A 26335-nucleotide genomic window follows, 5' to 3' on the forward strand; every position below is an offset into this window, starting at 1 on the left:
CTATGAAATTATCTGATCATAGTCTATTTATAAAACTGCCCAAATTGGCATGATGCAGTTGCCTCGCATCAAAATGTACAAAGTCTTTAATTTTTTTCATAATATCCATAAATGCATCATCTTGATTTGGGCAACTACAAAATATGAATTTATATAAATCTGGTGAATAGCCTACCGGTACTTTTACAAAACAATTCGGGTGAGGAGGTCACAGTACTTTTTCAACCATAAATGGACATAGCTAAGCAACACCACCACAACATCTAACAAAAACATGTTATTGGTCACAGCGGTAAACCATAATCTCTTCGTGGGAAAATTTTAACATAAAGTTCCCGAATCCGTTCGTCTGTATATAATGACCGAAGAAACACACACTTGAACTTCTTTTCAAACAGTGTATTTCTGTAAAATTAGCCCGCGGCTATCGAAATGGGGTGCAACGCGATACACCTCTAAAACTGTCACTACGATACAGATTACTTGGATAAAAGACGGAGAATTTGTTCAGCTAGCAAGCACCAAATAAACCAGTTAAATGTGCGACCGACTTCCAACAAACAACTTCGAGAATGAATCAGAAAAATTTGTGATAACTCAAAGGCACGCCAGCAGTAGCGCGACGCAATATTTCATGTTTAAACCGGTTTCAACAGGTTTGACACAGGTCTTACGGACGATGGTGCAATTTTGGCTCATGTTTTAGGAATTTCCATGACGTAATATTCAGTAGACCCGAACGGTTTCTACATGACGTTTGACCAGGCGAACAACCGTCTGGAACATAGCGGCCCCTAGTTATGACAGTCCGACATGGCATAACTAAAAAAGAATTGACGACAATTGTGAGCCAATGAATAAAAACACATGATACACAAATTGTTTGAATCACTCACGTTTAAGTTAATACGCAAATACAAAGGGCATGCAAAGAATGAACAGCAATAAGAACACGACGATACATGAAATTGGTACCATAGGTATTAGGTACACGCAAAAATGATGCTATATACAATGATTGCGATAATAACCGACTGTTCTGGGCTCAGACAAGTGTCGGCCACCGCAGACAAAACCAGGCTCAAACCCTAACACTTAGGTGTTCTTTACGGGGGCGAGGCACGAAATATCCCTCAACACATAGTCTACTTTCACTTTCCCCGTACTCTCATCATAGTTGCAGACGGCAACTTTAGCTCTACGAACCACAGGCTTCCCTTTCCTAATTTGTGGAACTACCTCATGCACCCTCCCAAGTTGATACTTCCCACGTTTACCAATGTCCTGGAGAGAACCTACCACTACAAGTTGACCAGGCTCCAAATTCTCGGCCATTTTTAGCCATTTTTTCCGGCCCTGAAGACCTGGCAAGTAAAAATCGATCCATTTACTCCAAAACTGCTGAGAAAGTGACAAATTGAACCGATAATCCCTTCTTAATTGGTCACGATCATGTGGTTGCCCAACAGCACAGTATGGGTCTAAGTATGGGGTTAAAAGTGAGGCAGGGGTGATGACAGTAAAATCCCTAGGGTCGTCACTCAAAGGTACCAAAGGGCGTTCGTTCACGATCCGAAAGGCACTGCCTGTGTACGTAAGCAGTTCAATAAAATTGGGCTTACAAATTGAAGAGTCCAAAATGTGAAAAAATGCAATTTTAAATTGTTTAACCATTGCCTCCCAGGCGCCACCTTGCGCCGGAGCATACGGAGGTATAAATTCCCAGTTTATCTCTCTCTGTCTCAGGGCGTTGTGAAATTCAGCTGATTCTATCAACTCGGGTAACTTCTTAGATGCTGCCTGAAAGGTACTTCCATTGTCGGAATAGATAGCATTAACCTGCCCACGTAAATCTGTAAACCTTGTAAAGGCAAGTAAGAAATCACTCAGCGACAATGACGTAACCAGCTCAACATGAATAGCGCGAGATGCCATACATGTGAACAAGAGTCCCCAAGCTTTTTTGTGACTTCTACCTTCAACAAAGGTTAAAGATCCAAGATAGTCTAAGCCGCAATCAAAAAAGAGTTTCCTATGCGCAGTTGTGCGAGACAAAGGTAAATCAGACATGAGCTGCCTTATAGGCCGTGCTTTCTCAATCGCACATACACCACAATCATTAAGATACCTCTTCACGGAGGCATTACCATTAGCGATCCAAAACTTCTGTCGCGTAGACAACAAAGTGTGCTGTACTCCACAGTGCGCATTTCCATTATGATGCGACAGTACAACAAGCCTAGTGAAGGGGTGCTTCGAAGGCAAAACAATCGGATGCTTTGCTTCAAGAGAGATCTCGGGAGAATTACTTAAGCGCCCTTCAATGCGGATTACACCAGCGTCATCTACACAAGGTCTGTACTTTTTAAGTGAACGTAATTCTTTCAAGCGTTCCTTCTCACGTTGCGAAGCGCCAACACTACCTCGCTTTATCACTTCCTCAAGGGCATCCGGCGATCGTTTGGTCATTAAATGTACCACATCGCCATACACGCTCTTCTGAACAAACTTCACAGCCAACTCTGAAGCACTGTTAAGATAAGATGCATCCAGTTTTGGCTTCACAAAGCTACGCTTTCTCGTTTTACAGCACAAAAATTCAACAAAAGCAACCAAATAAGCGATTCTCTTTTTCATAACATACAAAGAAGGTGCGGCATCGATCAATCTGTGAAGGCCACCCTGTCCAACGTCGAGCGACCCCTCTTCGTCACGAAGGTATAGGCTATGGACAGGTACTGGAGTGGCGTTTTCTACAGATGGAATTTCTTCACACTGATAGAGAAGACTAGAACCATTCAACCACAACTCTCAAAATTCTTTCTTTGTAATAAGATTTGGCCGTGTGCCGACATCAGCTGGGTTCATATCGGTAGGGCAAAAACGCCAATCCTGGGCTCCAGACAACAATAAAATATGCTCAACTCGACGCGTAATAAACTTATTCAAACGTAAATCAGGGTTTTTAACCCACTGCAACACAGTACGAGAATCACACCAAAAATACTTAAGGCAGTCGGGCATCTTCAATGCCTCGTAGGCCTGCTTCACGAGTCTTGCTGTATTCAAAGCGGCAACAAGCTCTTTCCTAGCTATCGGCCAAGAAAACTGATTTTTTACAACAATGGTAGATTTACCCAGAACGAAAGACACACTCGGAACTCCGTTAACCAGTCTACGTAAGTAAACAACAGAAGAGAAAGCTTGATTCGAAGCATCACTAAACCCATGCAATTGATATGAAACAATATCATCCGGACTGCACACACCAGAGTTTGCAAAATACCATCTCGGTAACGAAAAATCCTTAAGCAGGTCCAAAGAGCGAAGCCACGACTCCCACTCTTTAACAAAGCTATCAGGGACCTCGGTGTCCCAATCAAACTTGTCTATCGCCAATTGCTGAAGTATAAGGCGTGCTTTAAGAAAAAATGGCGCTCCAAAGCCTAGCGGATCAAAATTTTGTCCAAGCTGACTGAGCATACTTCGGCGCGTGTGTTTAGCTAAGGGCTTTAAGGAACATGCGATACGCATCTCGTCAGACTCGGTTTGCCACACACAACCCAATGTCTTCGCTGATGGCAAAGTCATATTTTCAGTCTGAAAGTCAATGTCACGAATCAAAGGTGAAAGCATCTCATTATCCAAATTTGACAAGACAATCATAGCCTCCTTGTTAGCACTCCACTTACCAAGTTTAAACCCACGGCTATCAAACAAAGCAATTGATTCATGAGTGATTTGCTGAGCTTCCTCTAAGCTATCAGCCGAAAATATAAAATCATCCATGTACATATTATTTGCAATATTGCAGAGAGTCAATTCACCAGCACTGCTGGGATTCTGCTCGATCATTTTCTTTATAGCCAAGCAAGCGATATACGGGCTACTCTTTATTCCCCAAGGGTGTACACAAAAACGAAATGGTACCATCCTACCATTTTCAAGGTCATCATCTTCAAACCACAATATACGAAACAAATCCCTTTGCGACTCAGGTAACTTTATTTGAAAGAAGCATTTAGTCACATCAGCCATGAGACCAAATCTACCAAGCCGAAATCTAGCCAAGACATCTACCAGAGGGTTTAACAAGTCAGGACCCGAAAACATTACATCATTAACACAAGTTCCTCGGAATTCAGACTTGCCATCGTAAACAATGCGCTTTTTTAATTGTGACGTAACAAAGTACGGTAAATACTATTCAAATCCCTTGACATTTCCTGCTTCACCAGTACGCTCAATATAGCCATTTGATTTAAGATCTTTCATGGTGTCAGTAAGGAAATCACGAAGTTCAGGTTGTTTTAAAGCTTTCTTCCTTAAAGCAGCAACTCTATCTGACGCCAACACAAAATTGTTAGGTAGATCAATACCTTCCTTCAACGGAACAGGTATCTCAAATCGACCATCTTTCAACTCAATATTCGGTTCAACAAGTTCTCTAGCCAACTTATCATTGCGAGACAATTCACAGGTTTCATTTTGCAACGTCAAATCCTGAATGACTTTATTCAGGTCTGCTATTTCCATATCACGAGACTCAATTTTACGCTGAAAGCCAGAGATGACATCCGACTCTGAAGACGTCTGCACTCTGCACACTTTAGCAACGCTTTCCTCTGAGGGTGACTTACCACCACAAGCCAACCAACCGAGAGGAGTGAGTAAAGCATGCGGTTCACTACGATTTTCACCAACACGTTCTTCTTTTGCCCACATCAAATAAGCGTTGTCGTTGCCAATCAGTACATCTACAGTACTACAATCATTCAAATGAAACATATTCACGTCATGAAAATGACGGAAACCATTTAAATCTTGTTTATGCGGTAAAGTTTTAACATCATCAGCCCAAGCTGGGTTAACCACCGAAGTTATATCACAAAACAGTTCATCTGTCTCTAACGACTGGATGCTGAGTTTGACAAGGTCAGCACAAGTAGCTTTCTGACCAGCCAGGGTATCCATTTTAAACGACGCTTTATCGTACGGTTTAAGATCAAGTTCACACACCAAATCACTCGAAACAAACGTCAACTGCGAACCAGGATCATGCTGACAATACACCAACTTCGATTTGCCAGTCATTGGATTCAAAACACGAGCAGCAGTAACGCGGTTAAAGGCTGCTTTAACATTTCCAATCTTAACATTACGGACAGGAACTCTGGCACGAGCATCATCTTTCCCAACAGAATCCAGAGAATCATGTGACGTCACATAAAAATCATGCAGAAGAAAATAGTGTTTCCTATCGTTGTTAGGCCCACACTTACGACAGTTATTTGCATGAACGCAATCCCTAACCATATGCTGGCGCAAACAATTCAAGCATTTGCCAGCTTTCACAATGACATCTCTCCGATCTTTAGGTGTCAAGCGCAAAAATTCTTTACAATTAGACAAAAAATGATATTCAACTTGACCACGTGACGAACAACAAATGCATGCCGGTAGGTTTTTACGTCTGGCTTCACCACCGCGCGGTGCGCCAACAACAGTCGAGTACTGCGAACTCCCTGACATCACATCATCGTGGGGTTTTACGGACGTCTGCCTAACCGGACATGAAGGCAATTTTCCTTTGCCAAACTTTTTAAAATGCTGCGACTCACCAGAATCGCCCATTAGCATAATGCTAAAATCAGTCGACTTGCGCGTTTCCTCTCGTACAACAAAATCGAACAAACTCTGAAAAGTAGGCTCATTAGTGCCACCATACTGATCACCTAAAAAGTCAAGATAACGCTGCTTAGCGTCAAACGGGAGTCGCTTAGCCAAATCCAAAACAAAACGTCCTTCCAATTTGTCACGCTGACCATAAGCTTGCGCGTAAAGCAAACACTGCGATAATTCATCTTTAAACTCTTTCAGATCACTGGAAGAGGTCGAAGTCAATTTGCTACCATAGCGATACTTTCTAATTTCCGGTTCTGCAAAAAGACCTCCACGAACCCCAAAACGCTGGGACAAGCGAGCTAACGACATTTCTATCCTGTCTTCCTCTGACAAGCCAGGGTGTCAGAAACCAAATTAGCAATCGTTTGCGCAGCTGTTCTAACACAAGCTGCTTGTAACAAAGTCAAACAAGTCCCCTTAAAGGGCGAAGCTGCCATTAAGGCCGTAACACGATTTTTAAAGAAGATAAATGGGATATTATTACCATCGTAACCAATCAAGGCCGCCTTATCGAAAAACGTCCTACTATTTTGGTATTCAAAAAAGCAATCCTGCTGTTGAGAACTCGATTTAGCGGGAGAAGACAAGCTATATCCCTTAAGGGGCTGAGTGGGCTCAGTCACATGCACAGCCCGACCACGATCCTCACACACGTTAAAAGCAGGAGACGCAATACACCTCTCACAACCACCCAAATTACGTGTAGCTGGGCGATCAAAACCTAGCGGCGCAGAAAACTGTGAAGGGGGCAAAGCATTACTACTAATGGCGGCCCCGTGACCTGTACGCTCTGGGGGAGGAGTTCGGTTGTAATTCGCAGACCTTGGCTCTACAGTAGGGTGCCACAGGCGCCCTCATGTGGCCGAAATCACCTGAACTTTTTTTCTGGTGTGATATTTCACATATTAAGGCACTTTGCAAAGTTTGATTGAGATTGGACAAAAATTGGATGTGCAGATTAAAAACGAAAGTCTAAACTGAAATATAGTAAAATTAGGGGATTTCCCTAGTTTGAACATCAGTTTTTTTGCTATTTCTCATCTTTTTCTCCACATTGAAATAAGGTAAATTGAAGAATTAGGTTAGGAGACCAGTGCCAGTATGTCAAAATCTCAATTGAGGTCAAGCATGACAGCTCCGGCCCTGTTACATTGATTCACCATCTTGCAACATTGAATCAACATAGCTGGCTTGACCTCACCCAGGGTCTTGGAATAAAGGCTTCCGATATTTCTATCAGGTATTGGAGGCTCAAAACTGCTTGGTGTTCCTTATTTGCCTGCACAAACATCCGATTCAAACGGAAAGCAGATAGCCAATGCAAGCATGGAATTGTTAAACAATTGGAACTGTACTGCATGTCTTGCTGCAATGGTGTTTGACACCACAAGTAGCAATATGGGCCACAAAACTGCGGCTTGTATCCAGTGCTGTATTCGTAAAAAAAGCACATGGTATACTGTCAGATTTTCCAAAATGATAAATAATACACAACTTACAAAATAGTCTTTATTTTACCATAACATGAATTATCAACATCAAAATTATACGAGTACGGAATTAAGTTCATGGTACACCCAGGTACCATTGGTCCTCAAATGGTTAAGTAGTTAGTTAGTAGTTGTCAAGAATCAGTAAGGATAGCATAAGCACTCTCTTTGAAAAACCAGAGGGTATATCATAATTGCTCGAAAAAGCAGAGAGTATACTGCGTATACCGCCGTAGCCTATACCCTCAAATACAGCACTGCCTGTATCCAAATACAAGATCATCTTGGAAAAGGCCTACTTTGGGCAGCATGCAGGCATCATATTGGGGAGATAATACTGACGCATGTTTGGGAAGAACTCAAAATAGAAAGCAGCAGTGGACCCAACATTTCCATATTTCAACGCTTTAAAAGCAATTTTCAAACTCTTTCTGATAGCGCATCAGGTTGTTTTCATACATCAAAATCGCACGAGGAAATTGATCTGCTTGCCAGCAAGCAGGAAGAATTGTCTGAGCTGATACATCAGATGAAGCTCCATCCAGAATCATCCAAATTTTTAAGAAGCGACTACCGGTAATTAGAACTTTTGAATTTGTATCAATTGTACTTAAACATTGAGCCACCTACCAGTAAGGATGTGTCTCTCCAAAGACCTAGTGCATTACACAGAGCCAGGTGGATGAGCAAACTTATATATTCACTGAAAATTGTGCTCTTACAATACGAAATTCATAAATTGCCCCAAAAAAATGCCACCATGAAAGCATCTCAACTCGAAAAGTTAAAGAGGTTTCTACAATTTACAGTTTATTTCTATGTATCATGGTGGTTTACATATGTTGAGGCGAAAAAGAAAGTTGATGCTTTTAGAGTTGTTAATGATGCCGCTGAGCGAGGCGTCAAGTTGGCCCATGACTTCTTGTCAACTTCAAACCTTGAAGAACGCTACCAAAACGTTCTCCAAGTAGTCGAAAATGCGAGGAAGGTATTACCTAATCAACGTACTCGACAACTACAGTCTGAGGGCACATGGTTTTTAACCATGTAATTGTCAAAGTACTGACTGTATAACTCCATAAAGTGTTGTCAGCTTACACAACGTTGCAATCAGCATTATTTGCAGCCTGTCATAGCATACCAGTAGCCTATTATGCTGCATTTTACTTTGTAATTAGATACTAGATAGTTGTGTGTTATTAATTGCCATTTTACCTTACCATTTCACTATTATTGCAAGCGTTAAAATAAATGTAGGCCTCCATAAATTTTACGCTATTGTGGTTTTGTTGTTAAGTAGTGGATGTCTGGACTCTAAGCATTGTGCTTTGTGTTTATCTTTCTGTGTTACGTTGTTACTGACTATGTTTAGTGTGTAAAGATCCAAATTTTTGTTTTTGAGTCCAAGTTCCGTACAAACATAGCTGAGATTTTGATCTTCAAAGACCAAAAAGTTTTCAATAAACAAAAACGATTAGTTAATGAATGTACTTTTGATTCTTCAAATGCTGTAGTAATTTCATCTCAATAGGCACTTTCTTTACATGGATCCTTTTTTATAATGCATGAAACCTCATATTTTTAGGCATTTTTCATAAATTGTTGAACATATACAATTGACACATGGTATGTACGATTGTAAATTAGTAAGTAAGTTCACCAGAAAGTGTTCGAAGTTCAAATACTCCGTAACTGAGAAGAAATGTCTGAGTTTTGATGATCTAGAGAGGTTTTTACTATTGAAATTGTGAAAATTTACCTTTAACAACTTTAAACCTAATCTGCACGTCCAAATTTTATCAAAACTTATTGAAATTTCTCACACATGCTTTTTTTACTAAGTGTCACATATAAAAAAAAGTTCAGGTGTATCGGACGCAATTTTAATTTTTGAGGGGCGCCTGTGGCACCCTACTCTACAGCATTCGGAAGACCCTTAGCCGCGGCCCCGAGACCTCCTGAAACAGCTGGAAAACGTGTGGATTGCCCTGGTCCACTCACAGATTGAACGGGCGTTTGGAAAAGGTTATGTAAATTAAACTGCGATTGATGTTCATTTCTGGAATGCCTAGAAGAGCCCTTCTTAGAGCTACGCCGAGAGCCCACCTCTGATCGATATTCAGCTAAAACTACCTCTTTACGTTGTTCAGCCCTCAACTGAGCGTCTTTGAGTGCGAACTCAGCAGCTCTAGCTTCGGCCTCAGCTCTCGCGGCGGCCTCAGCTGCTCTCGCTTCGGCCTCAGCTCTCGCGGCAGCCTCAGCTCGAATGGCCTCAGCAGCTCTCGCTTCGGCCTCAGCTCTCGCGGCAGCCTCAGCTCGAATGGCCTCAGCAGCTCTGGCTTCGGCCTCAGCTCTCGCGGCAGCCTCAGCTCGAATGGCCTCAGCTCTCGCGGCAGCCTCAGCAGCTCTCGCTTCGGCCTCAGCTTGTATCTGGAGCTCCTCTCGTCTTAGCTGCAGGTTAATTTGTGCCACTATCCGAGACGAAGTCATAGACATCCTAGTGCTTACATTTGAGGCGCTATCCTCAGGATGTATGTCAGCATCCAACATATCTGAGAACTCACTTTCTTTTTGTTCAAAGTTATTTTTTAATGAGTTAAATTCGGGGTCTACCCTATCACGAAGTTCTGCCAAGATCGCAGAGTTAAAGATTTTAGTCAAAAGAGCATGGAAATGCCGTAATTCCTCTTCTAAAGTAGATAACTTAGATCTAAAAATTAACAGTTCCTGCTTATCACTCAAAGAACCTAGGGCTACAGAAAGTTTCCCAATTTGAGTCAAAATATCCCGTCTAAGATGCCGGGCCTCTCAAACTGACTTAGCCTCATCGTTAATGGGTCCCTCCCCAGAATGGCCTGCCCGACCGCAAAGAACATCATCAGGCTTAAACTCAGTCGAGTCTACGGCGGTCGAGTCCTTGTCGCCACCGAGTGTAGACATATTAAATGTTGGGGCTAAATTTAACAATTAAAAAAATTAAGTTACACAAACACACAAAATTATTAGGCTACAGTAGTTATAAAAAACTTAACTGCAAAGACAGTAAAAATACAAAAAAGAATTTAAATGCACGATACCGTAGCTGTACGAGTATGAAGTCCTAAAGTCCACAAACTTGCTTGGATTCTTCCACTTGAATCTACAAGCACAGATGGATTGTCTTTAATCTTCTTTCTTGCCAATGAATGTCAAAGTTATTTTTCTTCAGTACCAAACTGAGAAGAAATGTCTTTACTTTTCTTTGCTTCTGTAAGAGTGTAGACTACCAACCAACAAATCTTCTTTTATTATTTCTTGTACTTCTAATTAGTTCTTCTGCACTAGCTGACAACAAACACGTCGTTTATTTTTATGCCTTCAAGTGCTTCTTGGCCCACCAGCTAACAAGAACTCGTCTTTTATTTTTTTCTTGTTTTAATTTCTTCTTGACCTACCAACTGACAAGAACTCGTCTTTTATTTTTTTGCTTTAATTTCTTCTTGACCTACCAACTGACAAGAACTCGTCTTTTATTTTTTATGGTCACAGCGGTAAACCATAATCTCTTCGTGGGAAAATTTTAACATAAAGTTCCCGAATCCGTTCGTCTGTATATAATGACCGAAGAAACACACACTTGAACTTCTTTTCAAACAGTGTATTTCTGTAAAATTAGCCCGCGGCTATCGAAATGGGGTGCAACGCAATACACCTCTAAAACTGTCACTACGATACAGATTACTTGGATAAAAGAAGGAGAATTTGTCCAGCTAGCAAGCACCAAATAAACCAGTTAAATGTGCGACCGACTTCCAACAAACAACTTCGAGAATGAATCAGAAAAATTTGTGATAACTCAAAGGCACGCCAGCAGTAGCGCGACGCAACATTTCATGTTTAAACCGTGTTTCAACAGGTTTGACACAGGTCTTACGGACGATGGTGCAATTTTGGCTCATGTTTTAGGAATTTCCATGACGTAATATTCAGTAGACCCGAACGGTTTCTACATGACGTTTGACCAGGCGAACAACCGTCTGGAACAGTTATATATACCTGTTAAAAGTACTGTAATGTTAAGGTGTTGCTTAGCTTTGTTTGGTTACTTTTATAAAAAGGTTCTGCTACTATTCGGCGAGTTCCCTATTCGGCCAGAGCCTTTTTCGGCGAGTTTCCTATTCGGCGATTTTTTGAAAATCCAACGACGCCTTCTGCAAATCCGATGATTGAATATTATTCAATATTCAGACATTGAATCAATGTAAATACGAACTGTTAGGCTAATTGGGTTCTTTGAATCCTACGTCACTGTCTGTATGCAAACTTGAAATATATTAAACTTAGTTATTTTTGTCATCAAATTACCTAGCCTAACTATATTTTTAGAAGTAGTGCTGCCAGACCTTTTTATTTTTGTACTAATATTCGTATCATCAAAACTACTTTAATTGATTGAACAAAGTTTATTTGAACAGAAGTAGTATGTCTGTGTTTTATTACATTTAATTATAATTTCTCTATTGTTATGTACTTTTTTCTGAATCCTCATGGTCACCCTGAGCCGGTTTCCTGCAATGTTTATTTTTGAGTCTTTTATGACATCACAACTGAATATTTAAGTGGCCTTGTTTATTATTTGTGGTGTGTAAAACAATATTTGTTACTCCTACTTACCATGCTCTTCAAAGATGAATTCATTTGTTCTATCTTGAATACTTTGGTAAGAAGTTCTAGCTAGCTGTTGATCAGTGGCGTAGCCAAGGGGGGGGGGGGGGGGGGGGGGGTATTGCAAAGAGCGAGTTTTGCCATTACCAAGCATTCAAATATCTCAGCCAGGAATTAGCAACAAGAAAACATAGAGAATTGTAGCTTTTATTCTGAAAAATACCGAAGAAAACATGATCTTATCCTTTTGCTATGCCACCGGACAGCATCATTTTACAGGAATATTCATAACCACATTTTTGTTGAAAATGCTCTCAGAATGCACCAAATTCAAAGTAATTTTTCAAAATTTTCTGGGGGAGGCCCCCCAGACCCTCCCACTGCTGGGTGTCGTCATAAGCGAAACACGCCCTTAACCCCCGCCCTTTCAAAATTACTGGCTACGCCACTGCTGGTGATTTTGTTATGTTACTTTTTCACTGTTATCATCAGGGTTAGTTATCATACACCGCATACATTATATTTGGGCAATTTCTATAAAAGCGTGCACATTTGGGCAAATTTACTTTCTGCCCCCCAAAAATGCTTTGGTCTCGTACGGCTATGAATTTAATCTATGATGCAGTCACAATAGTACAAGGAAGGTAACAGCCTTTTAGTTGAGTCTGTCCTTAGCATCTCATTAACAGCTGTAGGTTTATAGCCTACAACTTCAATTATACTTCAAGCAAGTAATTTTATGATTTCGTTAAAGCTGATACCTTTTTTCTGAAAAAAGTTAAGGCATGGCTACCTGCAGATACTGCTTGATTTGTCCACATCACATTTTTATTTTGTCGCAACAAATCGGCTTGCGAAAAACAAATTTGTCTGGGTATTTTTTTTTTTTTTTTTTGCTGTAACTTTTCCTGCATAGGCTACGCCTATAATTATCCAAATAGATGTAAAAAATTCTTCATAGGCTACGTAACATTCTACTTATAGGCTATTTTACCCGCTGGTGAAACGTGTCCTCTTTTTAGGCGATGAAAATATGGTAGGCCTACCCTTGGGTCTACTGTTAAAGACGCACAACCGATGTAACCCAGTTTTGTGTTACTTATCTATTGGCGATAAAAGCATCATCATTAATCGAAATCAAATTCAAGTTTTTAACTGTGGATAATCCTAGAAGACAGTTCAAGTTATTATCTACAACCAGGGCCTCCAAGAGCCTTGCCGGGCCCCGGTGCAGATGTTGCTGCCGGGCCCCCCAGCGCAACATGTCGCGTGATATCTCACCAATCACAAACAAAATTTGTGGTGCGCGTTCTTACAAAGGATAAATTAGGTTAAAGTAGTAACATTCCATTATTTCACAAACAATGCACTATTGTAAATATAACTTTAAATTCACAGATACACACTAGTTATACACAAAGATAAAATGCTAAAACACTACATAGTGTAAATATAGCCTCAATAGCGTTGTCAGATATGGAATTCTGCCCTAACTTGAGGAAAAGTTTATAGCTGTTGGAAACAAAAACTTGTATTTTGGATATTTTTTTTAGTCCTGAGCAAAGATCAAAACCCTAACCTTTCTTAACTCTAACCCTTCCTAACTCTGGCAACACCTGATTGTAACCATGGCAACAAGTGGGTAAAATCAGCTATTTCAAAGATAAAAATTGCAATAGGCTACTATCCGACATGGCTGACATAGCATTGCATTTGCATATGTGTGCTTACAGCTTTACATTAACATACAATACCATTTCTGACCTTGAAATCTGCTGCAGAGACTAGGGCAGCAAACTTAGGATGAATGCATTGCTATTGTTCATGACATTAAGAAATACCAACTTCAATATATAGGAAATACCAACTTCATATAAGAAATACCAACTTCAAAATATAAAAAAAATTTTATGCAAAATTGACCTTAACACTCAAATTTAAACATTTTATTGGCCCCCTGAACGCAAAAAAATGAAAATATTGTTGTTATAAAAAAGGGCATATACCCATGAGGGGGCCCATTCAAAATACAAAACTAATACTGTATTCATATAAAAAACAATATTTTATGCAAAATCGACCTGAGCACTAGTGATGCAAGCCGCGCCGCGCCGCGCCGCGTACGCGGCCGCTTTTGACTTTTTCGCCGCGTGCCGCGCCGCGCCGCGTGGAAGGTTGAAATGACAAAGCCGCGCCGCGCCGCTTGCCGCGTAAACTTTCAAGAAATTAATTTTTCGTAAACGTAAACTTTCAAGAAATTAAACTTTCGTAAACGTAAACTTTCAACTTTTCAAGAATCAGCTATGAAACTTCAAATTTAAATTGGAAACACGAATCAGTTATTTTTCCCTTCGGAAACCCTAAGATGGAAAGCTATGCAAATGCAAATTGCAAATGGCTTGCAGTTGACAGGGTTTTAGGGCTTGCTTGTCAGGGAAGCTGTACGAATGTTTTTGGTTAGTAGCCTAGCTGATAAGCTCAGTTACCAGGCTATAGGCCTAGCGCAACTACCGCATTATTTACTATATCAGTTAGCCCAGTGAGTTCAGGCTATAAGTTTTACTCTTGTGTGTGTAGTTCATATAGCCACTGGCATTATAATTGCATTATTGCTTACAAAAAGTGTTCAAAAGTCCTGATACTGGATCCAGGAACATTCTATTTGTCTTAGTTTGTATTATGTCTTAGAACTTAGATGCATTGCTGATAAGAGAATATGATCTGGTTAGCCTGGCCAATTAGTGCACAACTGTATTGGTACTAGGTTACCAGTTATATGCCATGGATGCTTTTTCCTACAATTGACTTTCTAAACAATAACTCGTTAAAATATTTTTTTTTAATTTTGTAATTTGCGGTGTGCGGTGCGGTGCAGTGTCAAAGTTCCAGATAAATTGCGGTGTGCGGTGCGGTGCGCGGATAGATGAGTCAGTTGCGGTGCGGTGTGCGGATAAAAATTTTGGGTTCGCTGCATCTCTACTGAGCACGCAAATTTAAGCATTTTGTCGGGCCCCCCTTAACTCAAAAAATTGAAAATTCTGTAATTTAAAAAAAGGGCCTAGGCTACCCATAAAGGGGCCCCATTCGACATACGGAACTAATATAAAAACAATATTTTATGCAAAATTGTTGAAATCAATCTTTTTATCGCGTGAATTTAGACATTTTGTCGGGCCCCCTTGAACTCACCGGGCCCCGGTGCAATGCACCGGTTGTCCCCCCCTCTTGTGGGCCCTGTCTACAACAGTGAATTTAACACAGTAGGTTTCCTTAGTTCTCAGATTGATAACATTGAGTAGGGCCGTACCAGCTGGTTTGACTGTAGTTCTATTCCACATCGTCAATGTTTGTGTAGTCGGAGTTATCTGACCTCTTTTTACAAAGCGCTTGCATATGGTGTTGACGTCAGCTCCGGTGTCTAGCTGGAAACGGACTTCCTGTTCATTTATATTGAGTAGTGCAGTTAGTCCTCGTTTCTCACTTCCTTGTATAGCACACAAATATGCGTCTTCTTCTTCTGAGTGCACGCTTGGCTCCATGTTGTGGACCTGGTGTAGGCGGCTTCGGCATTTTACTGAAAAATGATTTCTTTTCCCGCAAGTGGAACACGTTTTTCCATATGCTGGGCACATGCTTCTGTTGCGGGGATGGTTTTGGCCACAAAAGTCACATTCAGCACTTTTCTCATAGCGTGAAAAGCGTCTCTGTGTTGCCTTGTTGGAATGGTGTTGTACAACCTTGTGTATGGACTCAGCAGGCTTTGTTTGCAATTCTTGCAATTGTTTGTGCGATGCTTCACGGGCTCGGCAGATTTGTATTGTTTTGTCAAGCGTGAGTGTCGCTTCGCATGAAAGCTTCTCTTGCAGCGCCGTCGGAACAGACAGTATGATTTTGTCTCGCAAAGCCCTGTTTCTGTCTGGAAATTTGCAGTGTTCGGCTTTTGCTTTCAATTCTGTCAGGAATGCGTCAAAGGGTTCTTTATATTCTACTTTGTAAAACCTCAATGTGGAGATAACATCGTTCTGTTTTGGGCTGCAATATTTTTCAAGTTTTTCCAGCAATATTTTCGGATTGTCTTTGCTCTCTTCTGCGGTATATTCAAAATGTCTCATTTCCTGGATCATGCTCCAGCCTGCGCATTCTTTAACGATTCCTGTCTGCACCTTGTTGTCATCATTATGTGCTTTGGTCGTCAGCAAATAGATATCCACCATTTCACGCCATTGGTGATAGGACTCGGCAAGGTTGCTGTCCAGTGGATCAAGTGGTGGGGGCAGTCTATGTTGGCGATCTGACATCTTGTCTGTCTATGACGCTGGTTCAATTTAACCTTAGTGCCACTTCTATCTGTGTGTCTTCGATTTGCTGACGCTACGGCTGAGTTCAAGAATCTTACGCTGCCACCATGTTTATTATGTCTCGAGCTTTATTGCGAACGTTGTTGGTACGAAGCACTTCAGTAACAGAATGAATGCGTGTCACAAAATGGCGGTAACGGATTAGCTCAAGTGGTCGTAGAATGGAAAAAGGCGAAGTGACTGATCTCAAGACGGATACTGCGTTGCACAATGATATGACGTCATCAACACAAGGGACCTGTTTATTCTTGCCACTAACCTAGGCTACCATACCCTAAAAACTTTAATTAGACTTGAATGCCTACATAAAATTATGAAAGGTTTGCCTTGGATTGGAATAATGTTGAATAAAAATAATTGAACACCTGATCCTCAAAAGGCTTTATCACTGCTTCTGTTTACAAATTACAATGTTTTCACCTTGGTTGACAGAACAAGTAATGTTGTCAGATAAAAAATAAAAATGGGGAAAAACAATTGTTACCAGATGACCAAATCTGAATGGAAATTAATAATTTCTACAGTTTTGGTTTTATCCTCAGATTTTATCTGCGCGGTACCGGGCGGCAAAGTTCAAACAGTCAAAATTTTGTACTATGGTATTACCGCGTCGTGACCGATATGTTTGATATGTTCCATTGCCAGTACTTTTTTTATTAGAAATTGTTAACACTTTTGGCTTTCATTCCGAGCAAAGGTGTAGCTAAGAAATGATAGACCTGTGTTTGCGGTTACTTACACTTGTGTTGTTTTCTAAACTGGTAATAAGGTCTATTGAAATGAACCACATTTCCATGTCGGTGCAGTGAAAATATACACAATATTATACGTCTGCTTGACGATAGAGGACCCAAAATTATTCTGGCCCCGGGGCCCACAAAGGGTTTAACACAGAACTGGTGTCAAGGAACCATTAATAAACTCTGCTATTTCAAATTCAAATGTAGCCTATATTTTACTAGTGTTTCCACTATGAAATGGAAATGAGCTCAATTTCCAATCTGTTAGAGAGATTTTTCATCCAATAATTTTTGTAACAAGTATAAGAGTGTTCATACTGTTAGAAAGTTGTAGGTAAATTGGCTAAATTAATATTTATGAAGTTATAGTTTTGCTTGAACTATTTGTTGGCCTATATTTCATCATTCGCAGAGACTACATGGTATTGCATTGAAAGCGATTGCCAACAGGGGCCCCTAAACTTAGCTGTGCCTCGGGCCCCCGTGAGCCTTAATCAGGTCCTGTTTAAGAGTTATACTGAATCGCAGGCCCGCAACCAGCAAATATTTTCGGGGGGGCATTTAATTTTTATCAAAGAACAAACATTAAAATGATGCATTGTGACATTTTTATGTTAATGTCCACGCCCATTGATAGAGTGTGTGGCACTACCATGCTACGGTTCAATGGTCATAACTTATGTCAATCACGTTTTTTTTTAGTACAGCATTAAAGGAAACTAGCCTTTGTAACCTTTTCTCGTTTAGCTATGACTACCCAAGGAAGAAAATTACGATATCACAGTAATGTGTTCAGTCGATTACAAATAAAATACAACATTTGTAGGCTACGAACTGCATTGGCACGACTGGAGTCATAAATTAATCAATAACAAATATTTACATCAACATAAACAAACAGATACATATGAATAAACTCAACACGGTATTTACAAATTACAATCCTGAAACATTTTGTTGGCTCAACAAGTTTTTATGTTTGTAGGCCCAAAGAAGTTGACTTTGCAAATGCAAAATCAAAATGACATTTTAATTTAGAGCATAATGTCTAACTTTCTACTTGATTTGGCAAGTTCGTTTAACACCAATTCCGCGCTTGGAATTTGAGTACGATGGATTTGCATGAGAGCTAGTCCAGAAAGCCTGTCCTGCCCCATAGTGCTTCTAAAATCTAAGGTAACATTTCAAGCGTCGTAGACAGCTAAATGTTCTTTCTGCAGAAGCAATTGTGACTGGAAGTGTAGCCAAAATTATCAAGAGTTTGTAAATGTTTGGATAAAACTCTTTTTGGGATTGTATTGCTGACACCGCATCAATCGCACTTGCTGGCCTTTCACTTTCAAGAATTCATTTAAAATCAGATTTACAAATGCCTAAGCCCAACTGAGTAGCTTATTCACCACGCTATCGCAGCTGCTTTTGATCTCGAATTATTTAGTTGTTTTTAAACGCTTTTTATGGTGATGATGGTTGCTGACATTATGTATACGCTAACGAAACAGATAATGAGGATGCCAGCCTAATTTATCGAACAAATTGTTAGCATAACTTCCAACCAGCGTAGCCTACTTTCGGTTTCGATAGTCTACACTCTACAGTACGTGCACGGACATTTTGCCGAAAGACATTTTGCCGAAAGGACATTTTGCCGAAACTCATTTTGCCTACAGGACTAATTACCGAATTGTATAACTTCGCCAATTTGTCTAATCGGCATTTAGTCCTTTCGGCAATTAGTCTTTCGGCAAAATGAGTTTCGAAAAAATGTCTATTCGGCAAAATGTCTTTCGGCAAAATGTCCCTTCGGCAAAATGTCCTTTCGACAAAATGTCCGGGTACCCTACAGTATGGCTGTACGTGTACGACGTATAGTAGGGCCTATATTTCATACTGCATAAAACGCTTAAAAATTTTTCAAAAAATTTCGCTGGGGGCAAATGCCCCCAATGCCCCCCCCTGGTTGCGGGCTTGCTGAATCGGTATGAATTTACCAACGCTTTTTTGTGTAGCTGTGTGAGCTGTAGTCAGTAATGTTGGTAGGGGGTCCAAATGATACTTTTCGACCATGGCCCGTAGGCTAATGATTTCAGAAGCCCGTAAGCATTTCAAGGCCAGAGAATCTCATTGGTATCCGACCAAAACTATCCTTTCAACGGCCCTGGCTGTGTTGCTTTGTGTCATGCGTATCTATTGTTCTTAAACAATAGACAGATATTATACTTCAATTTGATAGAAAAGTTCTAAAAGTTTACATAGGCTATAGCTTTATTGTATTTGTTATAGCTTTATTGTCCTGCTTTGTTGAGATGAATTAGCGTTTGTTGTGTCACAAACGCGGAAGACTGAGCGACTTGTTCAATTTGATGTTATTTTACCGCATTATATTCTTTTACACTTTCATTACAAACTACTATTTTGTTCAAACTACGTGTTAAAATTAAGTGCTCGCTTGCCTTACTGCAGCAGAGGCTTTCATGCTTTTTTCTTCATAGTTTACGCCGCTATTTTTCGTGTATCTGTGGCGTTCCCCTTTACAATCCTGCCTGCGTCTGAAGAGTTCTGTCCGCTAGAGGTCGCCAAGGCTGGAACGTGGCTCGCGGATGAATATGAAGCAACACATTTTGAAAACAACAACTCAGCGATCGGACGTGAAGTGAAGGAAAGCGATACGCAAAAGACAATAAAGAAATGATATTCAGCAGTGGTGCCACTGCTTGTGTTTTAGCACAAGATCTTGTGTTTTTACTTTTGATCTTGTGCTTTCCGATCGATTTTTGGCTAAATCTTGTGTTTTTTGATCAAAGTCAAATTAATCGTTGCTACCGTACCATGGTTTGAGTTTGGTAGAGAATTAAGGACTGGAACTAAAAGGTTTTAGTAACTAAGTTTCTAGTACCGGTACAGTACTTAGGCATATTGACCAATTTTACTCATTGAGTTATCAAGCCTGACAAGATTAGCTAAAAACTTGATCTGAAGAGAGTACGGTATGTGCTCGTCATCAGACTGAGAGGTTGTGTTGCTCGATACTAGATAACAAGAGCAGCGAAAAGAGTAGGCTCCATCAGCATCGAATAATGACAATCATTCACCAAGTCCCAAAATGAAAAAGTGGTATAAACAGCCTTTTAATCGTCAATGGTTGAATGATCCTGATTTTAAAAGTTTGATACAAGAACACAAAACGGATCGATATGTAGCCTTTTTGTGATGGTCCGGTATTAAATTAAAGACCACGAATCGAAAGAGAATAATGATTAGTAAGCATCTTCTCTAAACTGTTGATTTCAGAGTCATATTCTTCAAGTTGGCACAAAACGGGTCGCAAAAGTTCAATCTTGTGCTTTTGTATCCAAATCTTGTGCTTTTTTTTCTTAAATCTTGTGCTTTTTCCTAATTTGCTGTGGCAGTATTGATATTCAGAAATCGGAACATGGCTACGAGGTTGAACCTGGACTATTGATTAAGGACATTTATTCTATTAAGTAATATTACTGTGTGTGTAACCTGGTCTACCCTGGTGACCTTAATTTATATTAGTTTCTACAATTGTTAATTAATGGTACCCTGTTTACTCTGTCTACCTTGTTTACTGTAAATTATATCAAGCTACATGGCTTACTTCAGTGTGGCATTAATAGACAGTGCACTCTAGAAGAGATAAGGTTAGAACATCGCCCCTTCTGAGCTAGGAGTCGCATGTCGGTAGTGCTTAGCGTACACTATCCGACCACAATAACCCCATACGCCAAATATCCCTACACTTGCAGTGTATTTTCGATGGAAAGATTTAGAAGCATGTTTATCATACAGTCTGTCGGAATTTATTCGCAACGTTCTAAAACTTACCAAATCAGTGAACTCATAACCAATAAATGTTGGTAATCATAGGCTACCTCATTGCCATGGCAACCTTTATACATAGTCCATGACAACTTGCAGATTACAATCTGACAGAAGGCAGATCTGCTGGTAGCCAAAATTGCTAGTATAAGTTGATAGTTTAGGTATTAGTTAATAAATATACTCTTTGTATGATTTTACGTTACTTTTGTGCTATGTTATCATTCAAATAACGGAATAGATATTGCACTTGTTGTGCTAGAAATCCAAAAAGCGACTGGCAACACTGACAATTTGGAAAACTTTTTCATTTTTTTAACGTAAAATTTGAAGTTTTGCAGTGACTTGAGATTCAGTGCTCACTCATACTTTGGCAATTTTGATTCTCAAAACTATCATTTTAAAGGAGTATAAAGTAAAATTAGGTTAGAGTTCAAAATCGAAGCTAGATCGTCCTTCAGTCAGGCCTTCAGTTTGCACATTGTCAAGGCCTGTATATTATATAGATCGCTATGTTCAGTGCTATTAAAGCTTTGTTCCATTCAACAATGTTTTACTGTAGGCAGAATTTCCCACAAGCAACAATAAATAAACTCAAAACTTTGCAAGGCTGGCTTGTTGGTTCAGTGCGTTTTCAATTTATAAGTTAGGTAAAATTTATTTAGCGATAAGCGCATTCGGTAGAATTTCTGCCTTTTCGGTTAGGATGCTGCTGAACTAAGCTTGAACCCTACAGTTAGCCAGCCAAAGCTTCATGCCAACTTACACCTGTAATTTATTATTTTGAAAGCTCCATATGCGCTACGGTATTTCATTTATAGTGACAATTTTGCTTATTGTAAAAATATTCTACCTACAAAATGAAAAATAAATTAACTTTATTGTTAGTATGGTCCAGCTACCGGAAAATTAAGTTGTTTTCGAGAGATTGTGATGGTATGCACCCAGTGACAAATTGGATAAAAATTTTGGTAGTGCTTTATTTAGGCCTAGGTTCGATTCCAGGTCGTGCCGCAATAAATATTTTAAATATAACACTTAAATAAATATGTCCTCCGATTAAAACGACTAGAATCTAGTTGTTTTAGGTGTACAAGTATTATATGCGCATAGCAAGCTTTGGGTCTAATAAATACATTGTTAGAATAAACGTGGCTTTCAATCATAGAGTGCACAAAGGTCGGCTGCATAGCCGAGTGGTGAGAACGCTGGAACGGCAATCGAAAGGGCGCCGGTTCGACACCGCTCAAAAGCATGCGGCTGTGTCTTTGGCAGGACAATTAAAGGCATGCCTTAAGGTGGACATGAAGATTGGCTTCCTTGCCTTCCCGTCCACTTAATCTAAATCTTCAACCACCAGGTGTAAGCCTGGATACAAAAAAAGTGCACAAACACGGAAACCAGCCAAATCAAATCATGACATATGTGACGCTCACAGTTCGCTCCCTTATTACATCATTGTTTTCTAGATGCAAAGCAGAAACTTCGAGTCAAAGCAAAAAAAAAGATTATTTTCCTATGTGTCGAGCATTCACAGAGAATGTTCCCACTGATTGATAACCCCTGTGGATAGATTGTGCCATAAACAGAGTTTTTAGGCGGCTGATCTCAACTGACTGATTTGCTTTGGTGCTAAAGCAGCTACGCAATGTTGCTATTTGTGAACGCCGCTTTGTTTATTCAAAACAGGAATCCCTGATTCAAAACCGGTTCCACAACATAAATTAAATTTTATTGAAATACTATTGCAAGTGTTAGCCTGGTCAAATGTTTTAAGGTTCAGACTTGAGAAAAAAAAGCTAGGTTTTTGATTTGTTTTGTTAGTGATTGCTTTCTGTGTTAGATAGATCGCCCATTTGAGGAAGTGTCATAGTACCAGATCACCTTTTCCAATCAGTTTTTCCCACTTTATTTGTGCGTATGCAAATTTGATGTAGTAGTTATGAGAATCGCCCGACAAAGTTTCGGTGAGTGTGTAATGCTATTTCATTATTGTTTTTTATTTATTGATCAACCGAGCATATTCTTGATAAAATGTTTAATAATTCGGTTTTTCTGACGTAATATCGATTTGCAGCTTCCTTTGATTGATATTGATCATAGATTCTTTTGATTTGAGCATGTTTATAACGTAGTTTTAGGCGCAATTATTTCACGTTAGTAGCCAAGGCCTTTTCTTTTACAGAAAGCCGTGATCAACGATAGAAGATAACGACACGAGGACGACGACGATAACGACTGTTTTGCAATTTTCACACGTTTTCGATGTACTGGGTGGTATCTTTTGTACATAAAAGTTCCCATTTGTTTTATACTTCTGATCTATGGGTGTGAGTTCACGGCCGGAAGTAGGAACTCATTTTCATCACCTACATGACATACACTAAGTAACGTAATTTATTTAACGACTGTAGTGTAGTGTATTGTTTAAAACAAATTTTACGTCGAATCTAGACTATAATTAGCGATGAAAACAGTCCTGGTGAAAACCACCGAATAGGTATATACAGGGCCGGATTTAGCTGATAGGGAGCCCTGGGCACTTTTAGATGGGGACCCCGTGCAAAATTTTTTTTCACGCCTACGGCGCGAAAAACCACCTCTACGTCTACACTAGCATTAATCCAGTAGCCCTACTGCACTGCATTTTGCAGAAACTTTAAAGACTGAAAGGAAAAAAAAATAACACAAAATCACATTTTTTCCACGTATGGGAGCCCTTCAAAAGTCGGGGTGCTCGGGGCACCAGCACCCTCTGCCCCCCCCCCCCCCTAAAACCGGGCCTGGGTATATAGGCTACAAAAGCACAAGAAAATGCATGCAAGCTATTTTACAATTGCATGACTGAAGAGCAGGCTATACCTTGCATGTAACAGTTTTCATTGTAAGCTTAGTGATGATATATGACCAACTCATAGTAAGTATGGCACTGAAGATGTAGCAAGGTGTGCTTTGTGCAACCGTGCTTATAATGTGGTTTGTGCCGTTAATGGGTAGCTACTAGGTATTGTTAAAAAATTAAGCATAACCACATACACGGCTTACATACACATACATGGTTCACATACACATACATACATACACATATATGGTACACATAATAATACACATACAATACATACACATAATAATAATAATACAATACACATACATGGTACACATACATACATACATAGGCTACACATACATGGTTCCTGAAGTCCAACACCATCGCCTCTACGTGGCGGAACTAGTAATGCTGAGGATTAACCCGAAGCAGCCAAGATGGTGGGGCACTGTAGATCAGGACTGGCCGACCTACTACAGTAAACTCTTGGCCACATATACCTCGATGAAAATTTTACATGAAAGAATAAAGCTAAACAGCGTGAAGGGGGCCTATCCCTCAAAGGAAGGTTCCTCGCTCGGTCCGAATTCTGATGGTTTGCAGGTCAGACCGGACCGTCAAAAAGCTAAGTTGCAAACCAACAACAGAAGCAAAATATTCGAAAACAATGGAAGAAGAAAACTTTTAAGATTGCAACATGGAACGTCCGAACATTGTATCAGAAAGGAAAATTAGACAACATCATTAAAGAAATGAAAAGAATGGATATCAAAATCTTAGGCATATCAGAGATGGGGTGGAATAACAGCGGACGAATAAATAAAGATGGCCACACAATTATGTATTCTGGAAACAATAAGCACTCAAGGGGAGTAGGAGTTATAATTAATCCTGAATTTGCAAACAATATTATGGGATTCTGTGCGGTTTCTGACAGAATTTTGATGGTTAAAATAAAAAATGTACACCAAAATCTCTGTATAATACAAGTTTATGCGCCAACTTCAGATTCCACAGATGAAGAGATCACTTGTTTCTACGACGATCTGAATGAAGTCTTGAAAGAATGTAAACATAATGAGTTGGAAATAATTATGGGAGACTTTAATGCGAAAGTCGGCAAAATCGATACCGATCAAAAGTGTATAGGAAAATTCGGACTCGGTCAACAAAATGAAAGAGGGGCAACCTTAATTGAATGGTGCCAAGAAAATAAATTATGCATAACAAACACTTGCTTCGAAAAACACCCCAGGAAACTTTGGACGTGGAAAAGCCCAAATGACCAAACACGTAATCAAATTGACTACGTCATCGTACCACAGAAATTTAGAACATCGATTTTAGATATAAATGCATTCCCATCGGCAGACTGCGATAGTGATCACAATCCTGTTGTTGCAAAATTCAGATTAAGACTACAAAAACTGAAAAGGAAGAAAAGAACTATTCACTTCAACTGGAACGCATGTAAAGAAGACAAAACCATTAAAGAGAAATTCCAACAAGCTTTCACAATGCAAATGACAAGTAGTAATACCGAAAACAAAACTGAAACGACGACCATGGAAGAACATTTTAACATTATCAAAGATTCGATTAATAAAGCCAATGAAATAGTTCCTAAAATAAATTACCAACGACATAAAAACTGGATGACAGAAGAAATCTTAGAAATGATGAAAGAAAGAAGGCAAAAGAAACACAATAAAAGTGAATACCAAAAGTTGAACAAACAAATAAAGAAAGCATGTAACAAAGCCTGTGAAAAATACTTGAATGACGAGTGCACATCAATCGAAAAATTGTATAATCTCAGCCCAAGAGAAACACATCAACGAATCAAAACGTTAACTGCAAAGCACAATTCTACGTCAAAGTCAGGATTTTTGAAGAGTAAAACAGGTGAAATACTAATGGAAGAAAATGAAATACAGAAAAGGTGGCAAGAGTATTTATCTGATTTATATGACGATCCAGATCGAACTGTAAAACCTTTCAAATTCAGTGAACCAATGTCAGGACCAAATATTCTAAAAAGTGAAATTGAACATGCCATAAAACAAACTAAATTGAATAAGGCTGTGGGACCAGATGAGATCAGTACTGAGATGCTAAAAACACTGGAACATGTAGGTGTGGATGCATTGCATGAACTCTTCAATAACATATATGATTCAGGAGAGATGCCTACCGACATGAACAAATCAATTTTTATCGCATTACCTAAAAAACCGGGAGCAAAGGAATGTGAAAATCACCGCACAATCAGCTTGACATCACATATTACAAAAATTTTACTACGCATTGTCATGAACCGAATCAAGAACAAAATCAACGATGAAATTGCTGAAGAACAGTATGGATTCATGCCAGACCGAGGCACAAGAAATGCTGTATTTGTATTAAAAAAATATCGCTCAAAGATCAATTGAAATGAAGAAAGATCTGTACATCGCATTCATTGATTATAAGAAAGCTTTCGACCGAGTAAAACATACCAAATTACTGGAGATGCTAGATAACATTGGAATTGATGACAAGGATTTACGTAATATTCAAAATCTTTACTTTGATCAAATTGCAGCAATAAAGATAAATCACAATATCAGCGATTGGATATCAGGGATATCTAAAGAAGGGGATACGAAGGCTTTTATTACGTCTGACAATAGAAGGGCTTTTGTTTATCGTAAATAATCTGTGTTTATCGTAAAATGACAATTGGCACCGATAGTAGTTTAATAA

The 26335-nt window shown here is 39.6% G+C and overlaps 1 protein-coding gene across 1 annotated transcript; it reads left to right on the plus strand.

The window, feature by feature from the left end:
- The first annotated feature begins 24348 nt into the window (after nucleotides 1–24348).
- Nucleotides 24349–26022, plus strand: LOC145787893 (uncharacterized). The gene has a single exon (XM_082599730.1). The coding sequence runs from the start codon at nucleotides 24349–24351 to the stop codon at nucleotides 26020–26022; it is 1674 nt and encodes a 557-aa protein (XP_082455856.1).
- Nucleotides 26023–26335: the final 313 nt, after the last annotated feature.

The sequence above is a fragment of the Aplidium turbinatum genome, chromosome 18 (assembly GCF_918807975.1).
Source record: "Aplidium turbinatum chromosome 18, kaAplTurb1.1, whole genome shotgun sequence".
In the NCBI taxonomy this organism is placed as follows: domain Eukaryota; kingdom Metazoa; phylum Chordata; class Ascidiacea; order Aplousobranchia; family Polyclinidae; genus Aplidium; species Aplidium turbinatum.